At 48.1% G+C, this 20,398-nt stretch overlaps 1 protein-coding gene across 3 annotated transcripts in view; it reads right to left on the reverse strand.

The window, feature by feature from the left end:
- Positions 1-20,398, reverse strand: part of LOC147097089 (bromodomain adjacent to zinc finger domain protein 2A-like) — a 145,209-nt gene that overhangs the window by 38,994 nt on the left and 85,817 nt on the right. For all 3 annotated transcript variants that reach the window (XM_085972904.1, XM_085972905.1, XM_085972903.1), the window contains exons 6-9: positions 16,668-16,728; positions 8,832-8,940; positions 2,449-2,550; positions 1,713-1,923 (exon numbers count right to left, since the gene is read on the reverse strand). In XM_085972904.1, the coding sequence (XP_085829030.1) occupies positions 1,713-1,923; positions 2,449-2,550; positions 8,832-8,940; positions 16,668-16,728 (483 nt within the window). The remainder of the gene's footprint in view (positions 1-1,712; positions 1,924-2,448; positions 2,551-8,831; positions 8,941-16,667; positions 16,729-20,398) is intronic.

The following is a 20,398-nucleotide window of genomic DNA, read 5'->3' on the forward strand; positions in this document are numbered from 1 at the left end:
CAATGAGCAGTGCAGGGTGCTGGGAACCAAGGCTGTGTACCAAAACATCCTGTTACAGAATGTCTCGGCTCGCCAACAGTGTAAAGATGGCAACTCTGGAGGCCAGCAAGAATAGTCTTCAAAAAAAAGGAACCAAGAGCTTGGTAGGATTCAGATTTTGACTGTAATTCTGCTCACAGTGAAAGAAAGTCTTGCATTTCTATAGCGCATTTCACAATCTCAGGACGTCCCAAAGCGCTTTACAGCCAATGAAGTACTTCTTGACGTGTAGTCTGTTGTAATGTAGAAAACGCGGCAGCCAATTTACACACAGCAAGCTCCCACAAACAGCGATGTGACAATGACCAGATAATCTGTTTTAGTGATGTTGGTTGAGGATAAATATTGGCCAGGACACCGGGGAGAACTCCCCTGCTCTTCTTCTAAATAGTTCCATGGGTTCTTTTTATGTCCACCTGAGGGGGCAGACGGGGCCTCGATTTAAGGTCTGATCTGAAAGACGGCACCTCCGACAGTGCAGCGCTCCCTCAGCGCTGCACTGGAGTGTCAGCCTGAATTTTGTGCTCCAGTCTCTGGAGTGGGACTTGAACCCACAACCTTCTGACTCAGAGGTGAGAGCGCACAGTGACTTCCCAGTCCCAGTCACTTCATCAGGGGACGAGCTGAACAGAGACAAACAAACAATCCGGGCCTGTTGACAAACACCCCGCCTAAGGTCCGCTCAAGGATAGAATTGGTGGAAGCTTGGGAACAGGACACTTAACTACGCTCTTGAATGGGGAATGGTATGTGGCCAAGAGAGACATAAACAGAAGAGGAGAAGGGGATCCTCCAACGGTTCAATGAATAATCTGGTGTGGTACTCGTTGAAACTTATAAAATTCTAACAGGACTAGACAGACTAGACAGACTAGATGCAGGAAGGATGTTCCCAATGGTCGGGGAGTCCAGAACCAGGGGTCACAGTCTAAGGATAAGGGGTAAGCCATTTAGGACAGAGATGAGGAGGAATTTCTTCACCCAGAGAGTGGTGAACATGTGGAATTCTCTACCACAGAAGGCAGTGGAGGCCAATTCATTAAATAGATTCAAGAAGGAGTTAGATATATTTCTTAAGGCTAAAGGGATCAAGGGATATGGGGAGAAAGTAGGGACAGGGTACTGAATTTGGATGATCAGCCATGATCTCATTAAATGGCAGAACAGGCTCGAGGGGCCGAATGGCCTACTCCTGCTCCTATCTTCTATGTTTCTATGTACTGAACTAGGAAGCTTCGATCCTCGGCCTGTACGGAGTGGCTGTAAGAGGACACTAATTGGCACTGAGCTAGGGAGGGGGACAAATCAGCCAGGGTTCCGACGCCTCATTGACATCTAGTGCCCACGATGCCAATCACTGCAACGTGCACACACGTGGAAGGTGGGTGAGAACAGGATCCAGCTGTGATTCACTGAGTTCACATATGAAGAATGGCTGGGGTGAGATACTGGACCGCACTGGCACCTTTGGAACACCGCCCCAGCATGCGTCAAGGACCTTCAGGAGCAGAAAGGAGGAAAATGGAAAAATAAAGTTGGGAGAGGAGTGGGAACTGGGAAGGATTAGAATTACAAAAATGTAAAACATGCACTTTATATTGATAAATAGTGTCACGAAGGAACTAGAAACGGGGTTATATTGCTTTAAAAAAAGGAATGAAATCAGATTGTACCTTGAGATTCGAGTTTTTTCATGAGTTTGGCATCCGTGTTGTTTAGCAATGTCACGGTCTTGACCTTTGGTGGCCTTCCTTTACCTCGCTTGACCTTTGGCTGTTTTTGGGCTCGCTGCTTGTTCGGATTTGGTGGCCGCCCCCGCCTGCCCATCATGGCTTTAATCCGTAAAGGGATTTCTTCCGCATTGAGCTTACACCACTGCCCATCCTGAATAAGTAAGACAAAGAGCAATCGCTGCTTCAGACGGACACAAAAAGGGACAAGGCGGAGAGCTTTGTGTGAGGAGCGCGACAAAAATGCAACTTGTTGTGCTGCCCTTTAAGGTATGTTCAATAGGGGGAGATGCCAGGGGTTTGCAATGCCAATGGGCAGGGAGTGGCAGGATATGGGCTCATGCCAACCATTCCTTGCATGTCCTGTTCCCAATCTTGACTGTCAGGGAGAAGTGCCAGGTGATAGGCAAATGGTTCGACAGAAGGAGAGGGAGGATCAACAGGCAAGTGACCCGCCTCCGAGTTCCCCAAGCTGAACTGCACAGGCACATGGGCTGAATCTTGGGTGAAGACTGCATCTTCACTCGTAACATTGGGGAACAGTAGGTGGTGTAGAAATCTTCCTCAAAGGCTCTTGCTGATGTAAATTTTTGGTTAAAGTTGGAAGCAGGGCACTAAAACCTGAATGAAGGTAAATAAATGAATGAATTTCCATTCTGGAACAAAAGCCTATACAGACCTCAGAGGAATCTCGTGCTTCAAAAAACTCTCCCACGTTCATCCTGGGACTGAAGCTGAAATGTTCCCGACTGACTTCAGTCACTGCGTTTCGGACCAGGTACTGAAAAAGAACAAAAATAATCCTCTTATCGGTTTCCAATTGACAGTTCGTGGCTTAACTCTGTGCCGTGAAATGAAGGGTAACTAGATAGAATCTGACAGGGTTAACTTTTACAGCCTTTCACTTCTGCTCAATCACTCTGCTGTTAGAATTCTCACTAGAATAAGCACAAGCTTTCTACAATTTGTAAAATGTCAAAACCCCAAGAGGTTTAAAAGACCTCGTCACATTACAATTTAAAGCAGGAAGGCCTGGTGATCTCCTTGGGGAAGGCTGGTCATTAGTCGAAAGACACTGAAATACTTTTCCATCACTAACAGGGTTTTAACACTCTCCAGTAAAGGACATAAGAAACAGGAGCAGGAGGAGGCCATTTGGCCCCTCAAGCCTGCTCCGCCATTCAATAAGATCATGGCTGGTCTTCTAACTTAACTCCACTTTCCTGCCCGATCCCCATATCGCTTGATTCCCTTAATATCCAAAAATCTATCGATCTCTGTCTTGAACATACTCAATGACTGAGCCTCCACAGCCCTCTGGGGTAGAGAATTCCAAAGATTCACCACCCTGAGTGAAGAAATTTCTCATCTCAGTCCTAAATGGCCGACCCCTTATTGTGAGACTGTGACCCCTGGTTCTAGACTCCCCAGCCAGGGGAAACATCCTCCCTGCATCTACCCTGTCAAGCTCTAAGAATTTTGTAATTTCAATGAGATCACCTCTCATTCTTCTAAACTCTAGAGAATATAGGCCTATAGTCTACTCAATCTGTCCTCATAGGACAATCCCACCATCCCAGGAACCAGTCTGGTGAACCTTCGGTGCACTCCCTCGATGGCAAGTATATCCTTCCTTAGGTAAGGAGACCAAAACTCTACACAATACTCCAGGTGTGGTCTTACCAGGGCCCTATATAATTGCAGTAAGACGTCTTCACTGTTATACTCAAATCCTCTTGTAATAAAGGCCAACATACCATTTGCTTTCCCAATTGCTTGCTGTACCTGCAGGTTAACTTTCAGTGATTTGTGTACAAGGACACCCAGGTCCCTCTGAACACCAACATTTCCCAATCTCTCACCATTTAAAAAATACTCTGCTGTTCTATTTTTCCTACCAAAGTGGATAACTTCACATTTCTCCACATTATATTCCATTTGCCATGTTCTTGCCCACTCACTTAGCCTGTCTATATCCCCTTGCAGTCTCTTTGCATCCTCCTCACAACTTACATTCCCACCCAGCTTTACACCATCAGCAAACTTGGATATATTACATTTGGTCCCCTCATCCAAATCATTGATATAAATTGTGAATAGCTGAGGCCCAAGCAGAGGACTGCTAACGTGGTACCGTTATTTAAAAAGGGAGAAAAGGATAGACCGAGTAATTACAGGCCAGTCAGCCTAACCTCGGTGGTGGGAAAATTATTGGAAAGAATTCTGAGGGACAGGATAAATCTTCATTTAGAAAGACACGGATTAATCAAGGGCAGTCAGCACAGATTTGTTAAGGGAAGGTCGTGTCTGACAAACTTGATTGAATTTTTTGAGGAGGTAACAAGGAGGGTCGATGAGGGTAGTGCGTTTGATGTAGTTTATATGGACTTTAGCAAGGCTTTTGATAAGGTTCCACATGGCAGACTGGTCACGAAGTTAAAAGCCCATGAGATCCAGGGCAAAGTGTCAAGTTGGATTCAAAACTGGCTCGGAGACAGGAAGCAGAGGGTAATGGTTGATGGGTGTTTTTGTGACTGGAAGGCTGTTTCCAGTGGGGTTCCGCAGGGCTCAGTACTGGGTCCCTTGCTTTTTGTGGTATATATCAATGATTTAGACTTGAATATAGCGGGTATGATTAAGAAGTTTGCAGATGATACTAAAATCGGCTGTGTGGTTGATACTGAAGAAGGAAGCTGTAGACTGCAAGAAGATATCAATAAATTGGTCAGGTGGGCAGAACAGTGGCAAATGGAATTCAATCCGGAGAAGTGTGAGGTAATGCATTTGGGGAGGGCTAACAAGGAAAGGGAATACCCATTAAATGGTAGGACACTGAGTAGTGTAGAGGAACAAAGGGACCTTGGAGTGCATGTCCACAGATCCCTGAAGGTAGCAGGCCAGGTAGATAAGGTGGTTAAGAAGGCATACGGAATGCTTGCCTTTATTAGCCGTGGCATAGAATACAAGAGCAGGGGGGTTATGCTTCAACTGTATAAAACACTAGTTAGGCCTCAGCTAGAGAACTGCGTGCAGTTCTGGTCACCATATTACAGGAAAGATGTGATTGCACTAGAGAGGGTACAGAGGAGATTTACAAGGATGTTGCCGGGAGTAGAGAATCTTAGCTATGAGGAAAGACTGGATAGGCTGGGTCTGTTTTCCTTGGAACAGAGGAGGCCAAGGGGAGACCTTATTGAGGTGTATAAAATTATGGGAGGCACAGATAAAGTGGATAGAAAGGACCTATTTCCCTTAGCAGAGAGGTCAAAAACCAGGGGACACAGATTTAAAGTAATTGGTGGAAGGTTTAGAGGGGATTTGAGGGGAAATTTCTTCACCCAGAGGGTTGTGGGGGTCTGGAACTCACTGCCTGAAAGGGTGGTAGAGGCAGGAACCCTAACCACATTTAACAAGTACTTGGATGTGCACTTGGGATGCTGTAACCTGCAGGGCTACGGACCAAGAGCTGGGAAGTGGGATTAGGCTGGATAGCTCTTTGTTGGCCGGCGCGGACACAATGGTCCGAAATGGCTTCCTTCCGTGCTGTAACTTTCTATGATTCTACGATAAGCACTGATCCTTGCGGTACCCCACTAGTTACAGCCTGCCAACCTGAAAATGACCCGTTTATTCCTACTCTCTGTTTTCTGTCCGTTAACTGATCCTCAACCCATGCTAGTATATGACCCCCAATCCCATGAGCCCTAATTTTGTTTAATAACCTCTTGTGTGGCACCTTATCAAATGCCTTCTGAAAATCCAAAAACACCACATCCACTGGTTCCCCCTTATCTACCCTGCTACTTACAACCTCAAAAAACTCTAACAGATTCGTCAAACATGATTTCCCTTTCATAAATCCGTGTTGACTCTGCCCAATCATATTATTACTTTCCAAGTGCCCTGTTACCACGTTCTTAATAATATTCTAGCATTTTCCCTACTACTGATGTCAGGCTAACCGGTTTATAGTTCCCCATTTTCTCTCTCCCTCCTTTCTTAAATAGTGGGGTTACATTTGCTACCTTCCAATCCGTGGGAACCATTCCAGAATATATGGAATTTTGGAAAATGACAACCAATGCATCCACTATCTCTATAGCCACCTCTTTTAAAACCCTAGGATGTAGGCCATCAGGTCCAGGGGATTTATCGGCTTTCAGTCCCATTAATTTCTCCAGTACTATTTGTTTACTAATACTAATTTCTTTTAGTTCCTCATTCTCACTAGACCCTTAGTTCTCCACTATTTCCAGAATGTTTTTTGCATCTTCTTCCGTGAAGACAGACACAAAGGGCTGGATTTTCATTGGGCCATGGAGTTGGGATTGGAGGCGTGTGGGGTTTAAAACCCCGAAATCGGGGGTCCCGACCCCATCCCGCCCCCAACCTGCCTCCATGCCAGTTTCAAGGGAGGCGGGTACCCGCCCCGCACTGGGACCCGCCTCCCCGAGGCGGGAAGGGGATTAGTGCCAATTAACTGCCTGTTAACAGGTAGTTAACGGGCAGTTTTTAGCCTAATCCCTATTTTCATTGTTGAAATGTGGGATTCCCAACGGCTCCAAACCACGCCAAGTTAGCGAAGCGGGCCGTCGGGATGAAGGGGTCGAGTTGTCCGGTGTTCAGGTGAGTGATGGGTGCATGAGTGCAGAGGTAAGTGTGGTTAGTCTGTGTAAAGTGTTTCAAGAAGTTCTACTAACCTTTACAGCCTTCCTTCCTTCAGCTCTCGGGAGTCCCTCATCTCACCGGCACAGAAAGCAGAATGGCCGCGATCTGTCAAAATCTGCAGCCTCTACTTTCTGTTCTGGGGAGATCTCTAAATCATCCTGAGAGGAAGGAATTAACCTGGAGTACAGATTGTCAGTGTTTGACAGCTTCAAACAGCTGTGAAACGCTGATATTTCATCTGTCAAAAGGTCTTGACAGATGACATTTCAATCTGTGACGTCACCTGTTGCCGGGTGGCCCTTAATTGACCTGCTGAGCCTGGTCAATCAAGTCAAAATCACGTGGGTTGGCTAGAACTCGATGGAGTTGTAGTCCCGCCTCCTCAATGAAAATCCAGCCCAAAGTATTTGTTTAATTTCTCTGCCATTTCCTTATTCCCCATTATAATTTCTCCTGTCACAGCCTGTAAGGGACCCACATTTACTTTCACTAATCTTTTCCTTTTTACATACCTATAGAAGCTTTTATGTCTCTCGCTAGTTTACTCTCATTCTATTTTCTGTTTCTTTATCAATTTCTTGGTCCTCCTTTGCTGAATTCTAAAATCCTCCCAATCCTCAGGCTCACTACTCTTTTTGGCAACATTATAAGCCTCTTCCTTTAATCTAATACTATCTTTAATTTCTCTGGTTAGCCACAGGTGGACCATTTTTCTCCGTGGTGTTTTTATTCCTTAAAAGGAATGTATATTCGTTGTGAATTATGAATTATTTCTTTAAATGTTTGCCATTGTTTTTCTACTGTTGTATCTTTTAATCTAGTTTCCCAACCTACCTTAGCCAACTCGCCTCTCATACCTACGTAGTTTGCTTTGTTCAGATTTAGGACCCTAGTTTCGGACTGGGTCCAAAAGCGCATGATGGGCCAAGGCAATCCTGGACATTTTAGCCATGCAACATTGGGCTCATTAAAAGGAGACGGTCAAATGTCAGCCACTGAACGAGGTAGCCTCTTGGGAAAGTCTTGCTGATTCTCGGTCGCACCATTACCTGGAGTGTCTCCCACAGGGGGACCCCCCTCCCATGGGGGTACGAGTGCCGCCTGGTGGCCAAAAGCAGCAGCACTGACAGTGAAGATGAAAAAGTCTGCTGTAGTTAGTTCCACCTTCCTGGCTAAGGAAGGACAACATGGCAGTGGCGAAAATATAAAAGGACCAATCCAGTTATTGGTGAGAGGCAGGTACACCACACTTTGGAATGATCATGCTCAGAGATCAGTCTCAGTCTGCCTGCTAAAAAAAATTCTCAAGAATAAAATAAAAATAAAGGTGGGAACCAATTATCCATGAAGCTTCTTATGAGGGTAGAACAATGTTCTCTGGAATGAAACTGCTTTTTAAAAAATAATTCCCTTTATTTTTCTCAACAATTTTTTCCCCTTCCTTCCTGTTCCTACGTCTTATGTTCTTATGTTCCTCACATGAAGGCCCAGACTCCTTGCTGGGGTCCAGTTTCATGGGTGCTGGCTGCCCTCTAGTATCTTGTCCAAATGGTCAGTATTCATATCCAAACCTACAGAGTGAGTATTGGCAGGCTATTTGACCATGGGGGGGATATCATAGCTGCCCGATCCTCTCCTCACCCAATGTCTACCTGCCAACTTTCCAGTAGGAAGCACTGGATAATGAGCAGGAGCGTGAATCCTAGCTGGTTTTCCTCTCTCTAACCCAGGGGGGCGTTGAGGCCCATTGTAGCATCAATACCACCCTGGCTGAGATCAGCAAGCACAGCACAGACCAAGGATCAAACCTGGGAATGTCCAGTCCTAGTCTGTATACCTTCTACTGACAGGATTAAGAGCAGGACTGACAGACAGAGGTCTGCAAACAGTGTGAGCATCCCTACCCGCACACCAAAGAATGGCAACTAGTAGAAAACAACGCCTCCAATGGCTCGGTGTGTAACTGCACCATCTGGTGTGGTATTCAGCCAGAGGTGCTGAGTTAACTGATCATGATTGAGGCAGAAATTTAGGTGCTTCAGTGTCCCTGGGCTAGGGAGGGGAAAATCAGCCATCGTTCTTGCTCCTGATGACCTCTGCATGTGTGGGGACATTGGGCGAGGACAGGATTTGGGCTCGGGTGTGCTCCCCCCACCATGTTCAAACAGCCCCGTGGCACTCACCATCTAGGCTCACAGAGGAAGAATGGCAGAGTTAATAAAGGGTGGCACCAGTGGAACCACATTCCAATAACAAGTCAATGCCCTCAGGAGAGATGAGGAGAAACCCAGGCAGGAGAAAAACCTTTATTGTTGTATCTCCCAAAGGCAACTTAAGTTATTATACACTAGAAAGTTTTTCACATTGTGCAGTGTTTTTTTTTTAGGTAATTACCTTAATAACTTCAGGGAACTGACGTAACCTCTTTCCACAGGGGGCGTAATATGTGGTTTCCCCGTGCAGGCGGCTCCCCACAGTCTTTATTCTGATCTCACGCTTCCACCTGACAAACACAATATCTTTATCATTTGGGAATCAAAAATCAAATTGAAATTTATTTTTAAAAAAGGCATTTATCTTTTTTTTCCGCCCCTTTCAGCTTATGATGTACCTCTGAATCATGAACCATTCCAGTTGGAAGGGGCTGGGCAGACAGCTTGACCCCTGACCTCTGCCTAGGTCGCTCTTCAACTGCCTGCTAGAGCCTGGATGTGAACGGCCCCTTCTGGAGGTGAAAGAGGTTGGCCCCTCGCCTCGACTTCATAGAATCAGACAACACAGAAGGAGGCCATTCGGCCCATCGTGCCTGTGCCGGCAGTAATTTGCCCTCCTTTTCGATGGGGAAGTGCCTGGCCTTCGCTTGCCACCTCCTCAAGGTGAGATTAAAAAAATGCACCAGCAACCATTTGCATTTCGGGTGGCTCTCCTTGTGTGCAGAAAGAGCTCTCAGAGAATTGAACAGTGCAGAGAAAAAGCTGCACATTGAGCAGGGGGACGAAAGGAAGGAAGTGAAAGCATTGTTGAAGTGAAGGATTTTTAAGGAGGCTTTTGAAAATAGGAAGGGGAGGTGGCAGGGCGGGTGGATACAGGGATGGAATGCAAGAGGATGGGGAGCTAGTAGTTCAAAGAACAACCAGTAAAGTGGGAAGTGAGGAGCAAACCGGTAATGGCGGAACAAAAGGTACTTGTGTGGCCATTTGGTTGGAGTAGATCACGGAGGTGGGGTGGGGCAGGGCGAGGCCACAGGAGATCTGAATGCAAGAATGGGCAACTTAAAATCAAGTGACTGTGGCACAGAGAGCTAGTGCAGCTTAGCAAGGGCAGGGGTGAAGGGACTCCAGGACTTTGTGCAGACGGATACAGGCCACAGAATTCTGGATGAGTTGTAGTCTACGGAGGGTATAGGTGGGTCACAGAAAAGGAGAGTGTTGGCGCAATTCAGCTCCTGCAGGTCTTAATGTCGTTTGGGTAGTTTGAAAGCGCAGCGACAGCCTTGGAGTTGGAGAATTGGAGCCGGGGGGGAGAACAGTGTCAAAGGCAGTGGAGCAGTTGAGGAGGCTGGGAAGAGACAATGAGTCCCATCCAATGCCATGCGACTTTGACCGGTGCAGTCTCAGTGGTGTGAGCCGGGCAGAAGCTGATCTTGAATAGGGAAGAGATGGGAGTGCCATTCTGAAGCATTGATGTGTTCCAGGACTTTGGAAAACAAGGGGAAGTTGGAGATAGGGCAGTAGTTGGAGACAATGGAGGGATTGAGCTTATTTCTTTTGAGGTGGGGGATGACAACAGCAGTTTTGAAGGAATTAGGGGCAGTGCCAAGAGGGTAAAGATAGGTTAATGATGGCAGTGAGCATGGGACTGAAGAGGGAAAGTAGAGAGAGGATCGAGGGAGCAGGGGGTAGGCTTCATGGACAAGATGAATTTAACACAGGCTGAGGGGTTTGGGACAGGCCGGGGTTCATTTAATAGAAAGATGAGGAAATGATTGGAGAGAACCCTGTGGGTGACAGACAGCTCTAATGTCAAGGCCATACGTTGAAGGAGTAGGTGTGTTGTAGCGATCAATGTGGAGAGCGAGACTGAGGGATGAGGAAAGCGGAGGTGGAGGAGGATGAGCTCAGGTGAAGCTAAAACTTTTGAAAATAAGGAGTTGTTCAGTGTAGAGGCTGAGGGCAGACAAGGGGCAGGGGAGAGATTGCAGTGAGGAAAGTGCTTGGAGGTTGGCGAGTGGAGGTGGCAGACACAAAGTATCTCAAAGGAGAGGTGGAACAGAGTGAGGTGTTTGAACATGGAGAAAGAAATGGAGGAATGAGGAGATAGGCTAAGGCTAAGGTGGGATCTGGGGATACGCATGACACACCACCAGTGATTTGGACAAAAGATATAGTGGAACGTGAAGCTGGGAAGGAGGGTGGCCAGTGATGGAGAAGGAGGTGCCATTGGTGAGTCAGGTTTCAGTCAAGCCCAGTATGTGCATGTGTTTCTATAGGAAAAAGGGGCAGTGGATGGGGAGGATCTTGTTCGTGAGAAGCAGACATTTTTAAAGGGCGTTGCAGAGAAGAAGGGTGACTGGAGGTTCAGTAAGGGGGTGGGAGCAAGAGAAGACTCGCTGGGGCTAGAGGGAGATTCAGAAGCGCACAAGAGGAAGGAGGTTGTTGGGGGAAAAGTTTGAGAGATTAATCCCCGAGAGTGCCTCTCTCTGGGACTCTGGTCGTTGCGAGAGAGGAATACAGCAGTTGGGCAACGACTAGGGTAGAGGTACCAGTATGTGCCATGATGGGGGTGGTGAAGGATGCCCAGTTTGAGGCAGAGGAAAGCTGTAAGCCTGTTTGGAAGGGGTGAGTGCACTGTGCCAGCAGAGAGAAAGAAGTGCAGCAGGGGTTGGTGATAGATTGGGCTGGGGAGCAAGGAGAGAGTCGTTTTCTTTTAATGAGATGGGAACGTAGAGGAGAGGAACTGGAAAATGGGAGGAGAATGAGGTAAGTAGGGTAGAGAGGCAGAAGAGCTTTGTTCAAGGGCAACATCCATTATGTGTGCGCAGGGGAACAGAAGCAATAGTGGTTACAGAATTAGCAGAGGGTGGTGACACAAGTTGTGGTTGATGTTTCAGGTCAAATAGGAATTGAGTTAGGCCTGGTGGGAGGTCGAAGTGCAAGGCCTGGTGGGAGGTCGAAGTGCAAGGCCTGGTGGGAGGTCGAAGTGCAAGGCCTGGTGGGAGGTCGAAGTGCAAGGCCTGGTGGGAGGTCGAAGTGCAAGGCCTGGTGGGAACAACTGCAAATGCCAAGGTCAACAACGTTCGAAGTAAAGAGTATATACAAACCATAAGAATAACCTGTACATGGCTACAAAGTCCTTTGAATAGAGGATCGAGAAAGACAACTGGAGTCCGGGGCCAGTCTGACATTTAAGGTCTGGGGGTTGCCAGGCGATTGGGGTGGTCCTGGGATGGGCCGGAGAGTGTGGAATTAGCCTGGGGATTGGAGGGACTGATGTCAGTTTGGGGGGACAAAGATCTGGGTGTAGTCTGGAGGTCAGCGATGTCCAGGCTTTGGCCTGGAGGTTAGAAAATTCTGCTGATAACACTGGAGGTCAGAGCACCTGGGATTTGCATGGCAGTCAGACAGTCTGTGTTGAGCAAGATGGGCCAGGGCAGCAGCAGCAGGAGAGCAGCCATGGCCAACAGCACCAGCAGCAGGAGAGCAACCATGGCCAACAGTACCAGCAGCAGGAGAGCAACCATGGCCAACAGTACCAGCAGCCGGAGAGCAACCATGGCCAACAGCACCAGCAGCCGGAGAGCAACCATGGCCAACAGCACCAGCAGCCGGAGAGCAACCATGGCCAACAGCACCAGCAGCCGGAGAGCAACCATGGCCAACAGCACCAGCAGCCGGAGAGCAACCATGGCCAACAGTACCAGCAGCAGGAGAGCAACCATGGCCAACAGCACCAGCAGCCGTAGAGCAACCATGACCAACAGCACCAGCAGCCGGAGAGCAACCATGGCCAACAGTACCAGCAGCTGGAGAGCAACCATGACCAACAGTACCAGCAGCTGGAGAGCAACCATGGCCAACAGTACCAGCAGCCGGAGAGCAACCATGGCCAACAGCACCAGCAGCAGGAGAGCAACCATGGCCAACAGCACCATCAGCAGGAGAGCAACCATGGCCAACAGCACCAGCAGCAGGAGAGCAGCCATGGCCAACAGTACCAGCAGCAGGAGAGCAGCCATAGCCAACAGTACCAGCAGCAGGAGAGCAACCATGGCCAACAGCACCAGCAGCCGGAGAGCAACCATGACCAACAGCACCAGCAGCAGGAGAGCAACCATGGCCAACAGCACCAGCAGCAGGAGAGCAACCATGGCCAACAGTACCAGCAGCAGGAGAGCAACCATGGCCAACAGTACCAGCAGCAGGAGAGCAGCCATGGCCAACAGTACCAGCAGCAGGAGAGCAGCCATGGCCAACAGTACCAGCAGCAGGAGAGCAGCCATGGCCAACAGTACCAGCAGCAGGAGAGCAGCCATAGCCAACAGTACCAGCAGCAGGAGAGCAACCATGGCCAACAGCACCAGCAGCCGGAGAGCAACCATGACCAACAGCACCAGCAGCAGGAGAGCAACCATGGCCAACAGCACCAGCAGCAGGAGAGCAACCATGGCCAACAGTACCAGCAGCAGGAGAGCAACCATGGCCAACAGTACCAGCAGCAGGAGAGCAGCCATGGCCAACAGTACCAGCAGCAGGAGAGCAACCATGGCCAACAGTACCAGCAGCAGGAGAGCAACCATGGCCAACAGCACCAGCAGGAGAGCAACCATGGCCAACAGCACCAGCAGGAGAGCAACCATGGCCAACAGTACCAGCAGCAGGAGAGCAACCATGGCCAACAGCACCAGCAGCCGGAGAGCAACCATGGCCAACAGCACCAGCAGCCGGAGAGCAGCCACGGCCAACAGCACCAGGAGCCACAGCAGCACGACCAGGAAGCAGTTTTTAGTACAGACTACTTGCAATTGGAAAGAGAAAGATTTTCTCCTTTAACTTTTTAGTTTCCTGCTGGGTCTTGTAGCAGGAGATTCCTTAGGAGGATTTAGGCGACAGAGTAACTCACTGCCTTTGGAGCCACATCATTGCAGTTCTTGAGAGGAATGCTGAAAGGTGCTGGAGGAAGAAGAGCAGTCTGAAGGAGCTATTATGATCATTCCATTGAAACTGCTGGCAAGAAGGATTACGGAGTCTGGTACACAGAAGCAACAGGAGGAATGCCATCTCTGACAGCCAGATGGCAATGGATTTTGGAAATCCACTCCAGAAGCCGTACAGTGCGCGCTAATCAGAAAACCCTCATCCAAAAATCCATTTCTCCCTCTCATTGCAGGTAGCTTTATTCTAGTAAAACACAGCAAAAGATTACGCCCCCCACTGCCGCAATTGGTAAATACGGTGCATGGTGCGGTACTGAGCCATATAGACCAGGAAGCTCTCGGGGACGATTCCTGGTTTGTGCGGAGTTCGCTGACCTCAGTCGGGAGGATAGCAGGGGTGCCACAATCCGCCTCCGTGCCAGACTGAGGAGTGCATTTACCTATTGTACCAGTGGGGAAGAACAGGCCTGTTCTGAACCAGTGCTGCAGGCGATGAGCTCCATTGCTGAAAGCAGATGATCAGTAAAGATCCGAGGGCAAGGACACACTCGTAGCTTCAATGCCCTGGCAGAGCCCAGGTAGCTGAATGCCAGTCCGATCGCCCAAATGAAAAATGGTGTGTGTGTGTGTGTGAGAGTGTGTGTGTGTGGCAGGGAAATAAAATTAAAGCAGAGAAACCACTTAATAAATAGGGGGGTATTTTATTTTGAAATGAACTTACATACAAATCATTTTATCAGAAACAGAACTGCATAGGAATGGATTACAGCTGAGCTGGAATGTTAAAGGGAGATGGAGAAGGTACAGCCCAGGGAAGCAAGAAAATCAGCCAAAGGACTGAAACGGGGGCATCATCATCCCGACATCCAGGAAAGCAAAGGAGCCACAGGATCCACAGGGCAGGATCCTGTCAGCCACCCCAGTAAAAGCCTCTGGGCCATTCAGACCGTACGGGATCAGAGATACAACGGATACCGAACTGTTGAGAATCAGCCTTCGATTGGGGAAGTCATGTACAGATGCAATCTTTTGCCCGGAGAGGAGAGAGAAGAGGCTGTAGTATCCGCTATCAAGAACATGAGCACAAGGCAGCAACTGATAGTGCGAGCCTGGTGAAAGATCGAGAGACTGTGTGGGTTGTCTCCAAAGACCAGAAATGAAGTGGGCTCCATAATATTGTGTTGCTAAGCCGTCCAGACCAGTGTTGTCCCAAGTTCAATCCCCTGATTTGCGCTCAATTACCTGATCTTGGCCAGGGATGTAGTAGGGAAGCTATGACTGGCCTCAGCGTCCCTGGGCTAGAGAAGGAAACAAAAAACATCAGCCAAGGTTCTGGCAACTCAGCACTGTCCAGTGACCCCTGCTGGATAGTGTATGTGGGTGTACATTGCGTGAGAACAGGACTGGGCTCAGCTGTGATGGGCCACTTGGTAAAATAGCCTGCCTCACACGCAGTGTTGAGGCTCAGACATTTGCGCAAGGTACCATGGGACTGCTGGTGCCCGTGGAACCATATCTCAGCGTGCGTCAGCGCCTTCAGGAAAGCAGGAGAGAGAAAAAAAATGATCACCAGGAGTAAAGATGCTGAGTAACCAGAGGTGTGTCGGAGCAGTAGCAGGATCTCAGGGGTTTTTGCATCGAGAATGAAGAATGGGGTTTTTGCATCAAGAATGAAGAAAGACAAAGGACAGTGGGGTCACCACTACTGTGTCACATTCTCATCAACTGGTCACTGTGGCATTACTTTGGAAAAGAAGCAGGCATTTTGGCTGGAGACCATCTCCTTTGGAGTTTCAATTAACATCATGGGGGTAAAATTCCTCCCTTAAGCTAACAGAGTTAATATGTTGATTTTAAATAGACTTCATAAAAATAGCGCAGACAGGAATTTCATGCAACTGTGTTAACCAATGCTGTAAAATTAGCGCAGAGAGGAAATGAGACCCTTTGATAAAAATACTTGTGTTTATATAGTGCCTTATCACATCAAAATGTCTCAAAGTGCTTCACACAATGAATTATTTTGAAGTGCGCTGACAGTTCTTACGCAGAACGCGAGAAGGTGACACATTCTGACTGACGTCGACAAAAATTATAGTTCACGATGAAAATATCAGAACTAGAGAAATAGGGAACCAGTTGCAGGTGACACTCACATAACTGTGGGAGGGAGCCCGGAAGATAGGGAGACCCGCCGTTACCCTAATTTAATTGCTACACAGAATGAGTCAATAAGAGAAGCTTGTCATGAATCTTATCATCATGAAGAAATGACTCATGAAGTAACACTGGGCGGCCAGCTGGTGGCGCCGTCCAAGGAGTATAAATACTCGGGCGTGGGCCCAGCTTGCTCAGGATGTTTCTGTAACCAGGAACTAGTGAAGTAACTAGAATCTCATGGTTGTGAAACAGTTGATTAAAGCCTTGTTTTATACTCAAACCAAGTGCTTAGTAGTCTTTTTACATCAAAGCTTATGCAATGTTAGGCAGATGAAGCGTTTGGAGTGTTATGAAAGGTCTGGGAACAAGAACTGGCCATTACCAATCTAATTCAAGACCTACAATGCACGGCATTGCTCTAGCTCAGGGACAACGGCTTGTTGCTTTTGATCAGAGATGTCTCAAAGGACCTTTGAGATTGAGAGGCCAAGAAATGATGTTATCAGGGAAAGAAGATAGTTGGAATCAGTGTCATCAGGGAAAGAAGATAGTTGGAATCAGTGTCCCAGATAACCAAGCCCAAGACATTGACGTGGTTTAGTCAGACTCTTAGAATATCTGGTCCTCAGCAGGTCTGCCTAGGAACTACAACAAAAAAGATCCCAGGCTGGATAGAGAGACAGAGCCACCAAAGACATCGAAAAGTAAGCGACCATGACATTTACAGTTGGGGATTTCAGTAGGTCCTGAAACCAACAGCTGGTAGAGATAGAGATCCACGCAGTGATCAGACGGGCCTTTACCGAAGACCTGATTCTTTGTGCGAGTTGCTCGCAATTGGGAGCTGCCTCTACTCTTAGCAAATGTGTTACTGGGTCCGGTGTCTGACAGCCTTAATAAACATCAGAGAAAATTACCCGTATTGCAGTGGAATGCGCAACTCGCGTTCGTCAGTTACTCTTCTACGTATGCATTCGCCTGTGGGGGAGAAAAGCAAGAGGACATTTTACTTCCACATACAAGCCGTTCTACTGCTAGCACGTGGCGTTTATGACATACCCTGTCAGAGTCCTAGCCCTTTATGCATTGCTCCAATATACACCACACTCACTTAGGTAGCATTGCTAGAAGATACCAAAATTCTGTAAGATTCATTATTTGTAAATGCTCTCCCCGCCCTCAATCAACATCCACACTATGCTGTCTGTCTTTTGCCTTGGTCTTCGGGACTTTACTGTTAAATTCACCGAGCAATAAACGCTCGAATGATTACAGGTATTTGCCCAGGATGCACCAAAGGATAAAGGGCCCCATTCTGCTCAAAGCTACCCCTCCCCCCTCAGCATGGTCACAAGCACAAAAGTAGGGGCAAAACCAATAATAAGCAGTGTTGAGTTGTGTCTCTAGGCAACACATTTCCTCGCTGGGCACTAGAAAAAGCAGCAATTTGTAATTTTGTTTGTTGTGGGCGTGACTGCTTTTCTCTCTCTCCTTTGAAAGGTATTTTTTGACTCTCCTCACATAAGTACTGACCCCAGCCAACTGGGTGAGTGTACATCCCATTACTCTGAAGTTGGCCACCCCAGGAGGTGGACAAGAGCAGCCCCATGTGACTCTCTCACAGCAGTGCAATTGACAGTAGCATCAAATCTGCCTCCCATCACTCTCTGGGGCATTGGTGCAATATTGATTGAAAACTATTTTTTTCGCGATGCCACCCAGATTGCCTATTTCTCGCGTTACACACAGGAAGACACAAAGGCCGTCTGTCAAAGCAAGCCATTGAAGGAATCAATGCCTTTGTGTTTAAACAATTATATTAAAAATGTGCTGATAGCCATTGGTGACAGGTACGAGACACTCCAGGTGGATCACAGCTACACGTGGACCCAAAGCCTACTTAAAGCCCCTGGGCGGAAGTTACCCTGCTGCCTGCTCTCAGCATCGCCCCTTGTCCTCCCTCAGACCTGGTCACTTGTGTGGAGAATGTTGGTGGGAACAAATAGTGATCAGGACACCTGGAAAATAGCCAACCTGCAACTCCCTTCCAGTTAAAATTACACCAGCATTAGCATCCAGACCTGTTGACACTTTCACATGAAATTCCTTTGACTAGCTCCACAAAGATGTTCACACCAAAGAAACCGGCCAACGCCTTTGTTGAAATAGCGGACAAAGGGATTTCACACACCGCGGTCTTATGCTAATATCGCACACTGCAATTGCACCTCACCTGGGTGGAGGTCCTCAACTTCACCCTCACAACTGCCTCAATTACACGAGAAAATGGAGCCTTACACGGTTAGATGAGCGAAGTCACTTTTTCCACTCCTGCCGTCTTAAAATAATCGATTGCTGCCACTTCCCAACTGAATGATCCTTACCCCCATTACTTCTTACACACACTAGCCCTCACTCTGCTGAATAGATATAAACTCCACAATATTAGCACAACAAATACAGTGGCCAGAGTCTTGAGGGTTAACCTGGTTGTTAATGATAAATATCTTAGGAATGATTAGTAAATGCCTGGCGGTGTATTCGAATGTTTCAGGGTTGGCCTCAACTTTTGGGAAATGCTATTCGCTCCTTTTAAGGAGTTCTCTCCCCTTCCTCTTGGCGTGCTGTCTACCACTCCTGGCCACAAGGGCCGGTCGGCCACGAAGGGATGTTTTGAGAGTTGCTCAGAGCGACTCTCCCTCTCCGTTTTCCTTCCTTCTTGCGGGGAAGCTCCCCGCAGCACTATGGCGAGACTGGGCGCACGAGGCAGGCTGGGCACAAACCGCCTCACCCGACTGCTTTGTGGTTGCAATGTGTTGGAGCGCGGTGCCACCCGGAATTTGCATCTTTAGTTTGGCATCAATTGTTCGCGAACCAGACAAAGAAGTTGACCTCAAGTTGTCATCGGGGTTGCCGAGTCTCCAGGGTCGCCCGGGAGTCTCTAGGAATTAAAGACTAGTCTCCAGCACATTGCTGTGAGCAAACCAGGAGAAAAGTAATCCGGGTGTTAAAAAATTGTTTGAAGAAAAAAAAATTCTTTGGACACATTCGTTTATTAGTTCTAAAAATATCGGACACAGGAAAAGGGGCTGTTCGACCGACGGTGAAGGATCACCCAATCGGGTACTGAAGAGCCTACTGACTTTCCGATTGGTGCGGGAAGGCGGGGCACCGTGAGGATGGACATGTCGGGCGACCAATGGCGGGAGCGTGGGGGCGGGGCGGCTGGGTGCAGGAGGTCACGTGACAAAAGCTCCAGGTATACGTCCAACCAGAGTTGGCGACCCAAGAGAAAATCAGAGTGAGGCCAACCCCCCCCCCTAACAACCTGCAAACAACCAGCTCAAGAGTGACACCGACAGAGGCCTTGCAGTCGCTAGGCCAGCATGCCCTTCTGGCTGGGACCTAACCAGGGCCCCAGAGAGCTCTGTGATGCCACGGCTGCAGAAAGTGCCCCAGAATTTCTCCCCCACTGTCGCACAATTTCTCCCTTGCCACTTGTTTCCTTCCCCAAATCGTTTCCTCGCATTGCAACTACACTGGAACCAATGCCTGGTGTATCAATACCAACAGCTGGTGTTGAGTCAGAAAGGTATCAATTGACACCAATATTCTAATCCCCATTGATGTGCAGCTGAAGTGTTCAAAGTGTGAAATATATGGGGATTAACAAACTACAAATCAATGAGGATTGCAAAGAAAAGGAGAGAGAGCGAGCGAGCGACAGGAAGAAAGAGAAAGAAAAGATTTGCATTTATATTGCGCCTTGTCATGTTTCAGAAACGTCTCAAAGTGCTTCACAGGCAATGAATTACTTTGAAGTGCAGTGACTGTTGCTTTGTAGGCAAGCGCAGCAGCCATTTTGCGCACAGCAAGATCCCACAAACAGCGGTGAAATAAATGAGCAGTTAATATTTTTTGGTGCTGTGGGTTGAGGGACGAAACGTTGGCCAGGGTACCGGGAGAACGCCCCGCTCTTCTTCCAATAGTGCCGTGGGATCTTTAATATCCACCTGAACGGACAGATAGGGCCTCGTTTGAACATCTCATCCGAAAGACGGCACCTCCGATGGTGCTGCGCTCCCTCGGTACTGCGCTGGGAGAGTCGACCTAGATTTGGGGCTCAAGTCTCTGGAGTGGGGACTGAACCCACAACCTTCTGACTCTTATGCAAGAGTGCAATCAACTGAGTTATCCAATGAGCCACACTGGCACACAGTTGAGACCATTTGGATTTGTTACACCAGGTATTGGTTACCCGCTAGGCAGGTGAAGTGTGCAAGGTGTGAAACGCATGGAGATGATCTAACCCCATTAATTTCAGCTCCTTAATCAGCTGGCGTTGTAGCAGGTCTGAGCCCAGCCTCTTGTCCGCTGTGTTTAATGTGCTGGTGAGTTGAGCGCATGTTGCTGAATGTAACACCAGGTAGTGACTGTATCTGGTCAGTCAATAGGCCCTGGGCTCACCGGCACTTTAAACACATTAGTATTATACAATCTTGCCATTTTAAACTCTCGAAAGGGAAACTGCAGTTTGAACATGCTGGGGCTCTGCATGCCAGACTAGAAGATGCAATGTCGTAAGTACTAACATTTCAATCAAAAAGCCGCCAGTTTAGCTAGCTGCCACTTAGCACCTTTGCTGTCT

The sequence above is a fragment of the Somniosus microcephalus genome, chromosome 33 (genome assembly GCF_052327205.1).
Source record: "Somniosus microcephalus isolate GS21.2 chromosome 33, FLI_Smic_1.0, whole genome shotgun sequence".
In the NCBI taxonomy this organism is placed as follows: Eukaryota; Metazoa; Chordata; class Chondrichthyes; order Squaliformes; family Somniosidae; genus Somniosus; species Somniosus microcephalus.